This window comes from Crinia signifera, chromosome 5, assembly GCF_055691185.1.
Source record: "Crinia signifera chromosome 5, ASM5569118v1, whole genome shotgun sequence".
Lineage (NCBI taxonomy): Eukaryota > Metazoa > Chordata > Amphibia > Anura > Myobatrachidae > Crinia > Crinia signifera.
This window is the reverse complement of record NC_139221.1, coordinates 295,643,090-295,660,561: the sequence shown is the minus strand read 5'-3', so window position 1 is coordinate 295,660,561 and position 17,472 is coordinate 295,643,090. Positions and strand designations below refer to the sequence as shown.

Below are 17,472 nucleotides of genomic sequence, written 5' to 3'. Positions count from 1 at the left end.
ACAGTGGTATATTTCCCATTCTTTGTATCCATGTGTTACTTCTTAATACAGGTGCAGTGGTCCTGTCAGTCTGTAGCTGTGGAAGTATACATGCTCTGACTGGTGACAGGGTCTGCTGCACGCAGGGCTGTAAACCGCACTACTGTGCCCTGGGCCTCTGCCAGTCCTGCCCCACTACCATATGTGATGTCATATCAGCAGAAAAGGGGGAACTGGACATCATATGCATTTTAAGTAGACATTGGGCATCTCTCCAGGCAACAGGGTGCCCCCCTCAAGTGGTCGCACACCCCTGGTTACAGCTCTGACCACAGATTTAAATAAAACCCTATCAGTTGAGAACACATACAATAAACAGCCCTTGTGGTTTTTGGTTTCAGTGAAAAATTATATTTATTTTGTTTTCTATATCTGTATGGGGTTCACATCAAAGGGTATTTGTCTGTCGCCATCTAATGGCAATGATGTGCAGTGCACTTTTAATACACGGAGCCTGACCTCTGAGGTCAGTGATCTTCACAGGCTACACTCACTGGTCCTGACTGTACACAGAGCTGATGGCACACACAGGCGCAGTGGTGATTGAAACGCATGGTATCGGGGAGTAGTGTCTGGGAGGCTGCTATTCAGATGCACAATAATGGTCTTTGTATACATAAATAAATGCAATAAAATCCTGCTACTTTTTTGATCGCTGGCCATTCTCAAGTTGATTGACAGAAAGCCGGCATTTGTGGGTGGTAACTGCCCGTTTTCTGGGAGTGTCAAGGAAAATGCAGGCATTTGATGGGAGGCCATTGTGATGTCAGCTCCGGCCCCAAGCAGCCACGAGTAAGTTCTGGGCTACGCACAGACTGCACACACTGGGAACAGCATTCAATGGTGAGCAGCTTGCAGCTAATCGCAGGCCTGCAATATTTTCACAGTGGGATTTCACTCTTGCGGGGTGGCGTATACCTGATCGCAAGGCTCAGAAAATTACCAGCCCAGCAATCGGGTCTGAATTAGGCCCATTAGCTGTGATCCACAGTGTACACTTATTTCCCACCCACTTACACAAACTGCTGTATTTCTCACATACAATAAAGCCAGCTATTTAATGTTATTCCACTGAGAATGAACGGAACTTATTACTGTCGTTTTACAATATCACTTGGGGTTTATACATCTACAGGTAACTGGGGCAATATCCCGTTTTGCAGATGAATGGGCCGGGCAAAGTGCAACATGTTGGAAATCCTCCATTCAACGATTCAGACTCAAAAATAGTTGGAAAGGGTGAGTCTGGGATGTTTAACATGTTGGACTTTGCCGATGCCCAAGGAGTGGCATCGGGAAATTGCCAGGAAGATGTATGGCCTGCATGAGACAGGGGTACTTCTATTATCTACCCATGAGCGTGATGCAGTGGCGGCAGCCATCTTGTGGGTAACACACTATGGATTTAGCATGCAGCCTGTTGCCTTTCTAGTGCGTAGTGATACCTCAGGTGCATGGGGCACTGGATAGACCGCATGGATATTGGTTAAACCAACAAAATGGCTTCCTCCTATCTGCTTTGTGCCCTAAACCAAAATTAGGACCCCCAAATTAGGAATGTTGGCATGCTTTGTTTGTTTCAAATGAATGAGTGACTGTTTAAATAGTAAAACAACTATTGTGTTATTTTATGTCCTCTATTGCTGTGTCAGATTTACTATATTGTAAGTGACCCAAATAATGTTATGTACGGAGAGAATATTGAAAAACGAAAAATGTGTATTACATGAGTTGTTTTCCATGAATATGTCATAAGAACATCAGGTTAGTGACTAGTTAGCTGTATACTGGCACTGGCCTATCCGGTAGGCACTGCGCATGACCCATTTGCCAACCTGGCCAAAGAGGTCAAACAGACGTCCGATACAAGTGTCCAGCACCATCCAACTCCTAGTGTTAATCTGCGTATTTATACCAATTCCAATGTGACAATATAACTAATTCTAAGTCCATAGGACAATATAAGCAAACATGTATGTGGCTAAGATGTAAAGTTCAGGCAAAAGTATAAAGCGGCAGTAATTCGCTATCCATGGCGGAGCATCTAAATGGCGCAGAACCACAGTGTATGACGACACATCTGTTGGTCTCTTGGATGAAGGAGTCTGGATACAATGGGTTCGGCAATCCACTGGTAACCGGTACCTGGGTTTACAATGTCTAAGTCGGCCACTAATGGTCCAGAGCGACTAGGTCCACATCTATAAATGGTCAACGTTGACAGAAGGTCAACACAAACAAAAGGTGGACACATATTTTTTTTCCGACTGACTTGATGCATACTTTACCAACCAAGTGGGCATAAAGTTAGAGTATAATAGTGTGCCGAGAGCAGCGAGGCACCGCGCCCGAAACATGGTGAGCACATATCCCGACATAAACAAAACAAAAAAAAACAGGAAAAACTTGTGTCAACCTTGTGTCAAAACTTGTGAGCGCCTTCCTGATCCCTGCAGCCACACTGATTCCAGGCTCCTGTCTGTGGTGGTAGCAGTGTAGCTGTAGCTCCTGCATTACCATTACGTACATGGATGAGCTCGTATTAGATCTGTTCCGTGTCTCTCAGTCATGCACTGATATACAGTAAGTCGTTGGTGTGTCTGTCCTGTATTAATGTCACTCTTTATCCTCAGCTGAAGTCCAGAGCGAGATCGAACGGATCTTTGAATTAGCGCGGACGCTGCAGCTCGTCGTTCTCGATGCTGACACCATCAACCATCCAACGCAGCTCAGCAAAACATCCCTGGCCCCCATTATAGTTTATGTAAAGATTTCTTCTCCAAAGGTAAACTGTGTGTGGTCACTTATTGTGATATGTGTTATATACACGTAAATAGATAGTGACAGTAGTAACCCTATAGAAAGATGGCACATTATAACATAAATCACTGTGTGACAGGCTATATTTTCAATACAGACTGGGTAAAGGTTAGCATTTCTGCCTCACTACAATGAGGTCTTGGGTTTGATCAAAATAGACAAAACCATGCTGCGCTGCAGGTGGGGGGCAGATGTAACATGTGCAGAGAGAGTTAGATTTGTGCGAGTTATTTTGTTTCTGTGCAGGGTAAATACTGGCTGCATTATTTTTACACTGCAATTTAGATTTCAGTTTCAACACACCCCAACCCAAATTTAACTCTCTCTGCACATGTAACATCTGCCCCACCTGCAGTGCACATGGTTTATCCCATTTTGAGAACAAATTTGTACTGAATAAGGGCCAATGTGCACTAAGGGGCCAATTCTGGATTCGGCCCCTGCCCTGATGGTCGGAGTTTGCGCACGTGCAAACCCAGACTGCGAACGGCCACGGTGAGTTTCACACCCGACGGTCCGTTCGCAGCGAGGAGGGATGGCGGTGGGGACAGAGATCGCCCATGGGAAAGCCCTGCATTTTATGGACGTCCCCATGCAAACGCTTGCCATTCCCATGGCTACGCAGGGGTGCCGATGCCACCGACCATCAAAAAATGTGGAAGGTGCTCTGAGCAACCTTACATATGCGTGCACGTTCAGGGGGAAGTGGGCGGGCAGCTGACATCCGGTGTTGTCAGCTGCCTGCCCCCTGTCTGTCCGCCATGCCCGCATTAGTATGAGAATGCCCAGCGTTCTCATGGGAACACCCATGAAATGCTGGGAGTTCCCATATGCTAATGGGACTGGCCGGCGCCCCACAACCCCTCGCCTGCTGTGTTGGATGCGTGCACCCACTGTGGGTGCATACACCCTGCGTATGCACATGTGCACTAACACAACATTGGTCCCTGTGAGAACGCAGCCCTGCTGTGAAGGAACCTGAATAAGGTCGTAACTGTAATAGCCCCAGAATCAGATCTCATACATCCAGAACTCCGAGGCTATTACCTTTAGCCCAGGGCCTGAGTCCGAAGTGGGAGCAGTGTAAAAACTGCAGCTGGGGCAAATGATGTGCAAATATTTCGATGCCAGAGGGGCGTGACCAAACTTACATTTAAACTGTAGTCTATAAATCTGTCCAGAATTTGCGTCCTACAGTACATGCAGAAACAGCCAGTATTTACCCTGCATACAAAATAATAATTATATTTGCTCCAATTGCCCTGCAACATGGCGTATCCAGGCGCACAGTTATTCCCGTGTTTTGCGTTACCTCTCCCACTTCAGGATCAGGGTCATAATCTTTTACAACCAAATAAGAATAAAACTAGTAAAAAAAGAAACAAGGAAACGCTCATTTGAATTTAATATTTTGAGAAATTAGAAGAGTTTATGTTGTCTACATTGATTTATGTTTTTTTTCCCCCATTATTTCCAGGTTCTACAGAGGTTAATAAAATCCAGAGGAAAATCTCAGGCTAAACATCTAAATGTCCAAATGGTGGCGGCTGATAAACTGGCACAGTGCCCTCCGGTAACGCATCATGTTCATATACGTATTCATCTGTCCAGTCAGGGCTCCTTATTATATTATTAGTCGTTATATAGACAGCCGGTATAATGCATTGTTATTGATGGGGCTATGCCACAAATAAATGATATACAGGGGGACATTTACCAAAATGGATTCGTAGAAAAAAGGTGTATTCGTAGGGAGAAATACACCTTTTTTTACGAATTTGTATTTTCGGGATTTACAATCCCAAAAATACAACAATTCGTATTCCTAAAGATGGGATATTCGTATTTGTAGTTACAAATACGAATGCCCTACACCATCGATAGGATACGACAGAAATCACCATTCAAAAGAATGGTGGTTCCTGATGTACTAAGCAGCCGTACTGATAATACGGCTGCTAAGTGGTGTAAAACACCCACGCAAATACGACAGAAAAATAGAACACCATTTTCCTGTTCTATTTGCGTTTTAGCCTGCACGGATCAGTCAGATCCGTGCAGGCTTCAGTGTAAAAAAATAGAAAAAAAATTAAATATTAAAAAAAAAACGGCGTGGGGTCCCCCCCACAGCCGTAACCAGCACCAGGTTGAAGGAGCCGGGGCCGGTAATTAAAAATCAGGGAACCCGACAAATAGGGGATCCCCGATTTTTAACAACCAGCCCCAGGCTCCAGGTCCGGGGCTGGTTCCCAAAATACGGGGGACAAAATTACTAGGGGTCCCCCTTATTTTAAGAACCAGCCCCAGGCACAACCAGCCAGCAGGGTAATGTCACAGCCAGGGGACACTTATAATATAAGATCCCGCGGCCAAAACATTAACCCTACCGACCAGTCAGCCTGGCCAGGGGCCCTGGGGGAGTGGGGACCCCCCCAATGAAGGGGTCCCCCCCCCTCCAGGACTTACCTGACCAGGCTGAAGCCTGGTGCTGTCCTCGATGCCCCTGGGCTGTGGGCATGGAGCTGATTATCGTGTAAAAAAAAAAGATGAACCTATTGTTTTTTACTGTGGCACTACAAGTGCCAGCAAGCCTCCCCAGCAAGCTGGGACTTGGAGAACCACAAGTCCCAGCCTGCTGGGCATTAAAGGGCCCGCTGGCACTTGTAGTTCCACAGTTAAAAAAATAGTGCACAAAACACACTGACACACTTTAAAAAAAAAACTTTATTACATACAAAGCCCACACATACTAATACTTACCTATCTTCTTTCCATAGGTCGCCCTGGTCCTGTGTCGTCGTCTTCTGGTCCTGTGTCGTCTTCTTCCTCCATGTCGACCGTCGCTGTCGCCGTCCGGATCCGACGAAATCCATTTGGGAAGCTGTGGAAGGAAACCATACTCACCTGTCCCAGCGCGACGTAGTCCAGGTAAGTGTCTTGGCAAAAAAACAAACCGACAGCCCGAAACCAAGCGGACACGGAGACGCACGGTACTGTGTGTACATCGTGCGGCTCCGCCTCCCGAATGCCGCTATTGGCTGCCTTGCGGCCTAGCGGCTCCTGATTGGCCGCTAGGCCGCAAGGCGGCCAATAGCGGCATTCAGGAGGCGGAGCCGCACGATGTAAACAAACACCGTGCGTCTCCGTGTCCGCTTGGTTTCGGGCTGTCGGTTTGTTTTTTTGCCAAGACACTTACCTGGACTACGTCGCGCTGGGACAGGTGAGTATGGTTTCCTTCCACAGCTTCCCAAATGGATTTCGTCGGATCCGGACGGCGACAGCGACGGTCGACATGGAGGAAGAAGACGACACAGGACCAGAAGACGACGACACAGAACCAGGGCGACCTATGGAAAGAAGATAGGTAAGTATTAGTATGTGTGGGCTTTGTGTGTAATAAAGTTTTATTTTAAAAGTGTGTCAGTGTGTTTTGTGCACTATTTTTTTAACTGTGGAACTACAAGTGCCAGCGGGCCCTTTAATGCCCAGCAGGCTGGGACTTGTGGTTCTCCAAGTCCCAGCTTGCTGGGGAGGCTTGCTGGCACTTGTAGTGCCACAGTAAAAAACAATAGGTTCATCTTTTTTTTTACACGATAATCAGCTCGATGCCCACCGCCCAGGGGCATCGAGGACAGCACCAGGCTTCAGCCTGGTCAGGTAAGTCCTGGAGGGGGGGGACCCCTTCATTGGGGGGGTCCCCACTCCCCCAGGCCAGGCTGACTGGTCGGTAGGGTTAATGATTTGGCCGGGGGGACTTGCATAAAAAGTCTCCCCCCGGCTGTGGCATTACCCTGCTGGCTGGTTTTGCCTGGGGCTGGTTCTTAAAATACGGGGGACCCCTAGTCATTTTGTCCCCCGTATTTTGGGAACCAGCCCCGGACCTGGAGCCTGGGGCTGGTTGTTAAAAATCGTGGATCCCCTATTTGTCGGGTTCCCTGATTTTTTATTACCGGCCCCGGCTCCTTCAGCCTGGTGCTGGTTTCGGCTGTGGGGGGAACCCCACGCCGTTTTTTTTAATTTATTTATTTTTCTATTTTTTTTACACACTGCAGCCTGCACGGATCTGACTGATCCGTGCAGACTGCTAGAAATAATTCGTATTAGCAGCCGTATATACGGCCGCTAATACGGATGGCTACACCATCGGAGGGTTACAAAGCAGTCGTATATGACTGCTTTGTAACTGACCCTCCGGAACACGAGTTTGCATACGACTTAAACAGTCGTATGCAACCGTAGGGAAAATACCAATACGAAAAACTAGGTTTTTCATATTGGTAAATTTCCCCCACAATGGCATGAACCAGGCAAAGCTGGCAGTGCCCCAGTGAGGTTACAGTCTGTGTGGAACACTCCATAATGGAATCGGAGTAACCATGACTGTAACTCATCATTTCCATGAACTGAACCTCCTTTCAGAGGTGGTCTGGATAAGGCACATACATATGTGTGTGCTACAAGTACGTGTGTATATCAGTTATGCATAGATAGATAGCTATATTAGATAGGTCCTTAATCCTGTTTCTGCAAGTAAGTACAATATGCATCTTCCATAGGAAATGTTTGATGTTATCCTGGATGAAAACCAGCTTGAAGATGCCTGCGAACATCTAGCGGACTATCTAGAAGCTTACTGGAAGTCCACACATCCCCCCAGTAGCAACCCGCCCAATGCACTTTTATCTCGCACCTTGGTATCCGCAACCCTTCCTGCCACTCCTTCCTCAGCCTCTAACGCACAGGTAAGGGGGTGACAGGAGCCGTGTGTATGGGTTGGAGTTTTTATTTTGGCCTTCAAAGCTGATGATGATGATGATGATGTTTAGTCTTCCAGAAACGGTCCTGAATCATGTACTTGGAGCTCATTGTGTATATACCCCTGCATGCAGTTTGTACATGGCCAAACCTCCCCTATCCGTGTGCTTGGGTTCCGTTATTATGGTTATCAATGTGGGCTTGCACCAGCCCAGTTTTTGCAGCAAAAGATCTGTATGGAACCAGGAATGTTTACACATACACACTACTCTTCCATTGACACGCTTTTTGAGCTCAGTCTGCATAGAACACCCGATTACATCTACTCATTGGAAAGTGGAGAAGTGTAAGATGCATATGACCGAGATGCCCCTTTTGTTGTCTAGGCTGAGCCAAGACATGCAAGACACAGTATATGGCGGATGGCTTTTTTTGGCCCTGGTTATAAATGTTTATTGGCACTCCTTTTGCAGTTAAATTAATTTGGTACTTGTTTCCTAGCACGGCGCCCATCGGGTCCCATCGCATACCTTAACTTAAGGTATGCGATGGGACCCGACCGACCTGATTTCGGGCTTTTTTTGAGGTTTCCCGACAAATGTAAAATTGGGTCCATCGCATGCCATTATAATGGCATGCGATGCGACCGACCCAATTTTACATTGTTAGCATTGTATGTAATGTTATATTCCTATGTAAAACCGGGTCCATTGTATGCCATTATAATGGCATACAATGCAACCAATGCGATGGACCCGATTTTACATAGGAACCAATGTTAAATGGCCCCCCATACCCAATTTCTGATTGTATACCCACCCTGATGGGTAATTTGTATGTCAAATGCCCCCATTGTTAACGCCACCCCATGATGAACGGCAACCCGAAGCGTGGCGAGCGCAGCGGTACGCATCCTCCGACCTTTTCATACCCCCACTATCCACGTCGACGTGGAGTTGATCTTATATAGTGTGGCGAGCGCAGCGAGCCCGAAGCGTGGCGAGCGGACGCGTAATACCTGTGAAGTAATGTGCCTCCGCTCGCTGCGCTCGCCATACTATATAAAATCAACTCCACGCCGACATGGATAGTGGGGGTATGAAAAGGTCGGAGGACGCGTACCGCTGCGCCCGCCACTCTTCGGGTTCACTTTAATCGTGGCGTGGCGTTAACAATGGGGGGCATACAATGAAAAATGGGGTCTGGGGGGCATTTAACATTGGGGCCAATGTAAAAACGGGTCTCAGGGACCATTTAAGATTGGTTCCAATGCAAAAAATCGGGTCGGTCGGGTCGATCGCATCGCATGCGATTTGGTTGCATGCGATGCGATTGGCCTGATTTTTGCAACCCGATTGCATACAATTAAAATCGGTGGTGCCGTGCTAGGAAACAAGTACCATTAATTTTTGAGACCCCAGCCCAGGCACGTGGCCAGCACAGGGTGAAACATTGTCCTCTCACAACTTTGGTTATTACAATTGATATTGGTCTTTACTTCCTCTGTGATAGCCATGAATAATGTGTCTAGGTCAGTCCTGTCCTGCATGTTTCATACAGTTTCAAAATGGAAGCCATTAAACATAACAGGAAGAGGGCCCATTAGGTGTAGTTTTATTAAAGTATGGATGCAAACAGAGAATTATGAGAAACAATTAAAATTTACTGGGATATTTATTAAACCTAGTCACATACCAAGGACTCCTAACCATATTATAACCTTTTTCACCATTAAAATACATGAACTTGCTCTCCATAAACCAATCATTTCAAAATACTTACAAATTCCACACATAGGCCCATATTCAGATCTGATTGCAATACAAATTTGTTTGAAAAATGGGCAAAACCATGTGCACTGCAGGTGGGGCAGATGTAACATGTGCAGCTAGAGTTAAATTTGGGTGGGATGTGTTGAAACTGAAATCTAAATTGCAGTGTAAAAATAATGCAGCCAGTATTTACCCTGCACAGAAACAAAATAACTCACACAAATATAACTCTCTCTGCACATGTTACATCTGCCCCCCACCTGCAGTGCACATGGTTTTGCCCATTTTCCAAACAAATTTGTACTGTGATCAGCTCTGAATTAAGGCCATAATGAGGTGCTTTCTTAGAGTACCAGCCTCCCAGCATCACCCCATATGTTTTAAATGGAGTGCTGTACATACTGTACTGTTGGTTGAGTTACTACGTTGTGTAATCCGCTGTGTGTGTGAATACTGGGTGTGGTATATGGTCCCAACAGTTGGGATCCTGACTGGCCGGACTCAGACAGTGGGGCGAGCGCAACAAAGCCCCTTATAGGCGCGCTGCGGGCACGGTGGCGAATGTATTCTATTCTCCCTCTATGGGGGTTGTGGACCCCGACGAGGGAGAATAGCCAGTGACCATCAGGACCTTGAGTGTCGGGGTTTTGACCTTCGGGGTAATGACTGTTGGGAAACTGTATGGCACCCGTGAATATCTGTGGTGGTGCTGGTCTATGACCACAGGAGTACAGGGCTCTCAATGACCAGCAAAAGTGTTGGTGAGGATGGGGCTGTTTGAGCCTTTCTAAGGTTGCTCAAGATATTTCTGCCTAACTGAGAATCATATCTTTATCCATTCCCAGAGCCCCCAAGAAGAACAGAAGAACGATCCTCCAGCGCCTGAGCGAAATGGGTCTGTAGAAGAGGAGGCACCGGCCGAACCAACAAGGAAATCTCAGCATCGATCTTCCTCCTCTGCGCAGCACCACAATCACCGAAGTGGAGTAAGCAGGGGTTTATCCAGACAGGAGACATTTGACAATGAGACACAGGACAACAGGGACTCCGTTTACCTAGAGACAAATGACGATTACCCTTCCGAGCACGCTGATCCTCCGGAATCCCACCGGGATCACAACCACAGAGACGTATCACACGCAAGTAGTGAACATAGACACAAAGAACCTCGACACCGGACAAACGATCAGGACAGGGAGCAGGACCACAACGAATGCAACAAACCGCGCAGTCGACACAAATCGAGAGAGCGACATAGCGAAAAGGACGGAGAGGTTTCCAGGAAACGGAACGATAATGAGTGGAACAGGGATGTTTACATCCGCCAGTAACTTTTTCATCATTCACACCTTTATATGTGATTTTTTTTTTTCCTTTTTATTCTTGTACAAGACCCTTCAACATTGTTTGGATCCATGTTGTAAAACATATAGCGTCCCTCTGTATTTTCTTTCTGGTTTTTCTACACTCAAGCATCAAATACTTTTTTTTTCATTTTTACTTTTTCAACATAAAATTGCCATTGGTGCATCTGCAAATGTTACCAAACCACGCGTTTCACTGTTTCGTGATAAACATTTGAATGCTGTATGTTGCCATCAAGATATTGTTGCTGTTCTAAAGCAAGTGATGATGTTTTGTAAACTTTATTGTTTTATTTATTTTTAGACAAAATTAGTCCCAGGCATAAAAATGTTGATTCAGTTAACCCCGCCTCCCCCCATCCCCCATACTCATATATGTTTCACTTTTGCACAGATCGATCTACAGTATATATTGATAATCTGCCGTGATTGCAAAAGTGATATATCAGACTTCTAAGAGACTACTACAACATTGCTTTTATTTTTGTATGTTTTCAAATGCAACCACCTTCGTTGAATGTTGATTTCAAAGCCACTATTTATCGTTACGTTTTTTGCCTCCCGTTGTCCGTCTTTGAGAACAGAGTTAATTATTGCCTTACACACACCTTTCAAATTAATTTTCTATATATAGTGTTTCTCTGTTGGTTAACTCTGGTTATGTTTTGTTTTTTTTGTTTACTTTGCCCTGCATGGTTAAAGGTTTTATTATACACCATTTTATGTTTTACTTCATGCTTATAACAGTCAGTGACTGGAATTCGCATGGAGACGTGATGATTAGCACTCTTCCAATTGGACAGTAGTCAGATGGATCCACTACGTTACTGTATAGTCACAAAACAGAAAAGTGGTTGATTTATTTATAGAGAGGTCATTTTCAGATTAAATGTATGTAATTTATTTTCTTGCAGAACCACTGTTAACAAGGGACAGGCACGTAAATCTAACGATGGTGAGGGACAAATATTTATCAAATCGTAAAACATTTGCAGCAGTTTAAATGATATAGTAAAGTATTGGCGTAATATCATGTTGCAATATAAATTGTTTCATACTCCTCTTATCCTATGACTAAAACAAGGTTTGTCATCAACAATTGGAATGGGCAAAGTTTATTAGCCATAGGGTTCTGCAGTAAAAACATCGATTCCGATCATCAATATATCCCAAAAATAATTCTCGTACCACTATGAGAAACTAATAAAGATCATTACCTAGAATTCCAGAACAATGTGGCCTGATGTAACAATGAGGTAATTAGGGAACATTGGGCCTAATTCATGTTTGTACATTAATTCAATTGCGATTTTCTCGGCTACGGAGAGGCTAATGTTAGCAAATTAAAGCTGTTGCAAATTTATTCGCAGTTGCGTACATGCTACAAGCAAAAATTAGAAACATCGGAGTGAAGAGTTTGTGTATGGCGATGCAGAACTGACACAGCAATAGCAGCATATGTGCCATGTTTTAGCACTTAAGAGCTCACAGCGGAAGGCAGAACCCCCCCCCCCCAAAAAAAAAAGGTCAAACCCGCAGACGCTTTGCCAAGCACTCCCAACGTAAGCCCCCAGTTGACAACTCCAAATGGTCACTTCCTGTCAAGCTCATTACGAGCGACACCTTTTTTACAGTGCGATCACGGTACACGCACAATATGCCCGGAATCACTCCATTGCGGGAAAATCAGCCGTTGCGTACAAACATGAATTATTTCTCATTTGGATGTGGGCCAATCAGGGCTTCAAGGGTGTGTCAGAGGGTGGAGCTAGGTTCCATTTATTGACACTAAGTAAAAAAAAAAAAAACATCAGGTCGGGGGGGGGGGGGGGGGCTGGCATTTGGCTTTGTAACAACGATGGCAAAACAATCTAACATTGGTGGTTAATCATTGATGGTTTGTAACGATCAATGGTAGAAGTGCAACCCTACACCAAAGGTAACAATTTCAGGTATAACTGGGGGTTCTGTCAAAGTAATTTATAATCCAGCCATCAAACGGGGTTGCTGGAGTAACAATGGAGTAGCAATGGGGCCAGTGGACATAGAGGGTTCCAGCAGCAATAGGACAGAGGAATATGGAAATGTGTAATAAGAGGATACACTCTTTAACATATGATGTGGCAACAAAATGGTGCAATGTAGACCATTCCTTGTCTTCACCTTGCAAAATTTGTTAGCACCTTAAGGGCAATTTCACACACTCCGGCTCCTGCCGGGCAGCAAAACCTTGCACGGCAAAAAGCTGTGCCGCACACCGTAGTTAATAATGGACACAATTGTGTCCATTCACACGGGACGGCCACGGCCCGGTTGCGGCCGGATCCCACCACTGGAAGGGATGGCTGCCGGGCTGTGGCCATCCCCACCATTCTAAAGTCCTGAGTGCGTCACGGCTTCTTGGCCGTGCGGGGTTTCGCCGTCCGGCAGGAGCCGAAGCGTGTGAAATAACCCAAAATGTTAAAGTGCATCTGTTAACTACCCGCATTGGTCCGGTATCTGCTCTCAGAGCCTGATCAGAAAAACACTTGTGTGTATGTGTATACATTTTTACACTCGCACCAGTGAGTATTATTATTGCCAAGCAGCATTTTAATTAACACCACCATTTTTAAGGTTCCGAAATTCCATTGTTTGGGGGTTTATTGTAGCACACTTTGATAAGATGTGTTTTGTTTTTTAAAGAAAAAAAAAGATATTTCAATATAAGCTTTGTTGAATACTGTATAGTATATGCATATATTTGTGGGAAGTGTCTTTATTTTTCAGAATCAGATTTGTAAGCATATGTATATACTTCAAAATGGCCTTTGTAGATATTGGATTGTAGGTTCTGTAGCCATGTCAGACTGTTAAATGGTTTTATTTATTTATTATGCTATATACAAATGGTGGCTGTGAATCACATGTTATTCTTAACATGCAGAAATCTACAAAAACAAAAGAATGATGTTCCAATAACTTGTGTTTTTCATCTTTTAATTCAACGACAATGTTGTTTTGGGTAGGAAGGAGGAGGAATCGTATAATCCAGAGCCGGAACACTCAGTCGCACTTGTAATGCCAATTTTCATGGAGTTCACAATTTTTTTGCTTCCATATAAAAACATGTATGTTTGTTGAAGCAAAGTAGCGACTAGGGCGCAAGACTTGTTCTGGGCATCTCCCAGGCGGACACTGAGAGGTGTCTATTCAGATAGGCACAAAAAACTGTCCTGGTTATAGGAGTGAGGTAGACATATTCCTGAAGCAGTTGTGCACACAAGCACCTTATACACCAGGGAAAGTGCTGATTCTAGCATTAGCATAAAGACATAGTTGCAACTACAGCAAAAGACTTTATTGCATACTTGCCTACACACCAGGGCTCCTAACAACTGGATTGCTCTTGGCTCCCCGGAAAGGTGGGCAAGTATCCCGCTTTCCTCGGAGGCTCCCTGCCGCTCACAACAGAGTACATGATATTGTAGCCTTACCCCCCACTATACAGTGCCTGCTTTACAGCACTGCATAGGGGTGGGGGGCCAGAGACATGATGGGATGTAGCGACTCCCCCTTTCAGCCCACCTTCCCACGGCACCTATGTGCCTACCGTGCTGCCCAAGCAAAGCAGATAAACATGCTCTATAGCGGTTGCAACAGAATCTAGCCCTTAATGGAGGCATTTCACTCTGCATGTATTATGGACCACACTCACTGTGGAGGTGGCCATTTTGTCTGCTGAATAAAAGAGAGAATACAGCCTATAGACTCATTGCAAACTGTTCAAATTAATTTATCAACAGTTGCCATTGAGCAGATCAAACTAAATATTTGCTTTGCCCACAACATGCCTTCCACCAAATATATAACATTTGCAACAATTTACCTTACCGGTGATCTGCACAGGCCTTGCTCATGACAATAGGTATAGGAAAGTATTTCATTATAATAAATGTTCATTCTCAGGATTGTTAGTATACAGTTCACAATATTGCTTCAGCCCACAAAATGCATACAGTATCTTACAAAATGTGAAAAATGCTGGACTCTGCCCAATTCCACAGTAGGCCTCATCAATGAAGCCAGTAGGTCCTACATAATGTATGGGCTTCACAGGGCTGTATTAACAGCATTGTAGGCCCCAGGCAAAGCAATGCATTTGTGGCCCCTACACACCCATTCACAGGAAAGAATGTAAACAAAAATGAAAACACACCCCCTTCTTTGGTCCTGTGCCATATCTCCCCTTGCTTCCATACAGTCAATGGCTGTCAGCACTTTGATTGGTGCAGCATGCTGCTTGTCATTCAATGTTTGGCTACAGTTGTGAGGCAGGTAGGTAATGCTGGACTCTGATTGGCAGATAGCTCCAGCATTCACCAATCAGCATGCTGAAAGCCATTCACTGTCTGTCTGCAGGCTGGGAAGCAGAAAGACTGCTACCTGGATGCTCTCTTTGTGATCACCTGAGAGAATATGAGACTGAACAGTAGATACAGCACCTCTGGCATCACATCTGGAGATGGTGCTTCAGAGAATATAAGAGACTGAACAGTAGATGCAGCACCTCCAGCCTCAAGTCTGGGGATAGCACCTGAGAGAATATAAGAGACTGAACAGTAGATGCAGCACCTCTGGCTTCACTTCTGGGGATAGCACCTGAGAGTATATAAGAGACTGAACAGTAGATGCAGCACCTCCGGCCTCAAGTCTGGGGATGGCACCTGAGAGAATATAAGAGACTGAACAGTAGATGGAGCACCTCCGGCCTCACGTCTGGGGATGGCACCTGAGAGTATATAAGAGACTGAACAGTAGATGCAGCACCTCCGGCCGTACGTCTGGGGATGGCACCTGAGAGAATATAATGGAATGAACAGTAGATACAGCACCTCCGGCCTCACGTCTGGGGATGGTGCTTGAGAGAATATAAGAGACTGAACAGTAGATGCAGCACCTCGGGCATCACGTCTGGGGATGGCACCTGAGAGTATATAAGAGACTGAACAGTAGATACAGCACCTCCAGCATCACATCTGGGGATGGCACCTGAAAGAATACAAGAGACAGAACAGTAGATACAGCACCTCCGGCATCAAATCTGGGGATGGCACCTGAGAGAATATAAGAGACAGAACAGTAGATACAGCACCTCCGGCATCATGTCTGGAACTGTGGAACCTCTTTGTTAGCTAAAAGCCTCATTAAATGACTGTCACTCTCTTCCTGTCAACTGCCCGACTCATTCCATAATCTTATTTCACTAATGCAATGTCTGTCAATTCTTTTATCCTTCCAGACTATTAATTTGTCAAAGACTTTGTCACCTTGTTCCACGTTTTACGGCTATTCTGTCCTTGAACAGCAGATTTCTCTCTCTCCCAGTACATGGTCTTCCTGTGCGTTGGTTCTATTTGCATTCTGCTCTGTTGTTAGCAATCTTGCTGTTTGGAGGTGCAGCAAGGTGGGTTTCCCAGCCAAGTCAATTACAAGAAACTAGCTCTAAACCATTATGCAGAAATTGTGAAGGTCAGTTATACGGTTGCACCTACAGTAGATTTGAAGTAGGAGACACACCAACCTGTCCCCTGCCTAAGAAAGTGCCTCTACAATCTAGAAGCACACCCAGGTTTACAAAGAGGTGCACAGTGACAAGTCCAACCTTCTACCTCTATACAACCGCCCCCTACAATGAAGGACATTTGTCAGTTTTTTCCTTAAGTACTGCTTCCTGTATTTCATTTATGGCTTAATATAATAGTGTAGTAAGGAGGCAGTGTGACCGTCTGCATTACATGTGTGTATCAGGATCTGTCTACATTAACACCTGGGAATGTGCAACCTGTCCCAATAGCACATACTTGCCTACCCTCCCGAAATGGCTGGGAAGCTCCCGAAAATCGTGTCCCCACCAGGCCCCCTGGGAAGGTGGGCATGTCTCCCGCTTGCTTCCGGAGCCCCCCCCCCCCCCCATTACCCCCCTGCTGACACAAATATCAACATTTGTGGGTCCGGGGAGAGTATGCGGGGCTAAAATGATTCAAATAGTGTCATTAAGCCAAGCATCATGTTAGTGGGCCAAACGTACTAAGCTTCAAAAAGTGCTAAAATGGAGAAAGATTAATTACCAGTCGACAATCTCCTAACTGTCATGCTACAGGCTGTGTTTGACAAATGATAGGTGCTGGCTTGAAGCTGCATCTGGCCCAGTGTCACTGTCTGCTCAGGCTCTGCCCCCTGGTCCCGAAACTGAAGCCTTTAAAAAAGTACCCTGACCTTTACCGCACCTTCTACATGGAAATCACCACCAGCTGCCCCCCGCTGGTGCTACATGAAAAAAAAAAAGTCTGGTCTACAGATCAAGCCCTTTTTCAGAGGTTGAACCACATTGCTGCAGCTCTTTCTCGACTTCAAAATCATGCGTTAACAATACCCCACCAATTAGGATCAAGAGGAGCGTCGGAAATACTAAATACTTTCTATGAAATTAATTGCATCAATGACATCAGCATCATATCCCCCCACAACCCATTTATGGTGACATCATGCTACTTATGTTTCCAACTGTTAGTTACTGTACATCAGCGGTCAGGAAACGGGTAAATTACCCCAAATGGGGTAAGAATGAAATTCCTGGGGGTATTGGGTGGTCGTGCTGCCGAGGCACAGCCAGACTGTGTCTCAGGCAGGTCAACCATCCATTACCCCCAGGAATTTCATTTAATTGCATATAGCATCTA

The 17,472-nt window shown here is 45.3% G+C and overlaps 1 protein-coding gene across 6 annotated transcripts in view; it reads left to right on the top strand.

The window, feature by feature from the left end:
* The window catches only part of CACNB2 (calcium voltage-gated channel auxiliary subunit beta 2), a 275,681-nt gene extending 263,428 nt beyond the window's left edge, over positions 1-12,253 (top strand). For all 6 annotated transcript variants that reach the window (XM_083189322.1, XM_083189324.1, XM_083189325.1 and 3 more), the window contains 4 exons: positions 2,673-2,824; positions 4,337-4,432; positions 7,416-7,601; positions 10,232-12,253. In XM_083189322.1, coding sequence (XP_083045448.1) covers positions 2,673-2,824; positions 4,337-4,432; positions 7,416-7,601; positions 10,232-10,717 — 920 coding nt within the window. In that variant the 3' untranslated portion in view covers positions 10,718-12,253. The remainder of the gene's footprint in view (positions 1-2,672; positions 2,825-4,336; positions 4,433-7,415; positions 7,602-10,231) is intronic.
* The last annotated feature ends 5,219 nt before the right edge of the window (positions 12,254-17,472 follow it).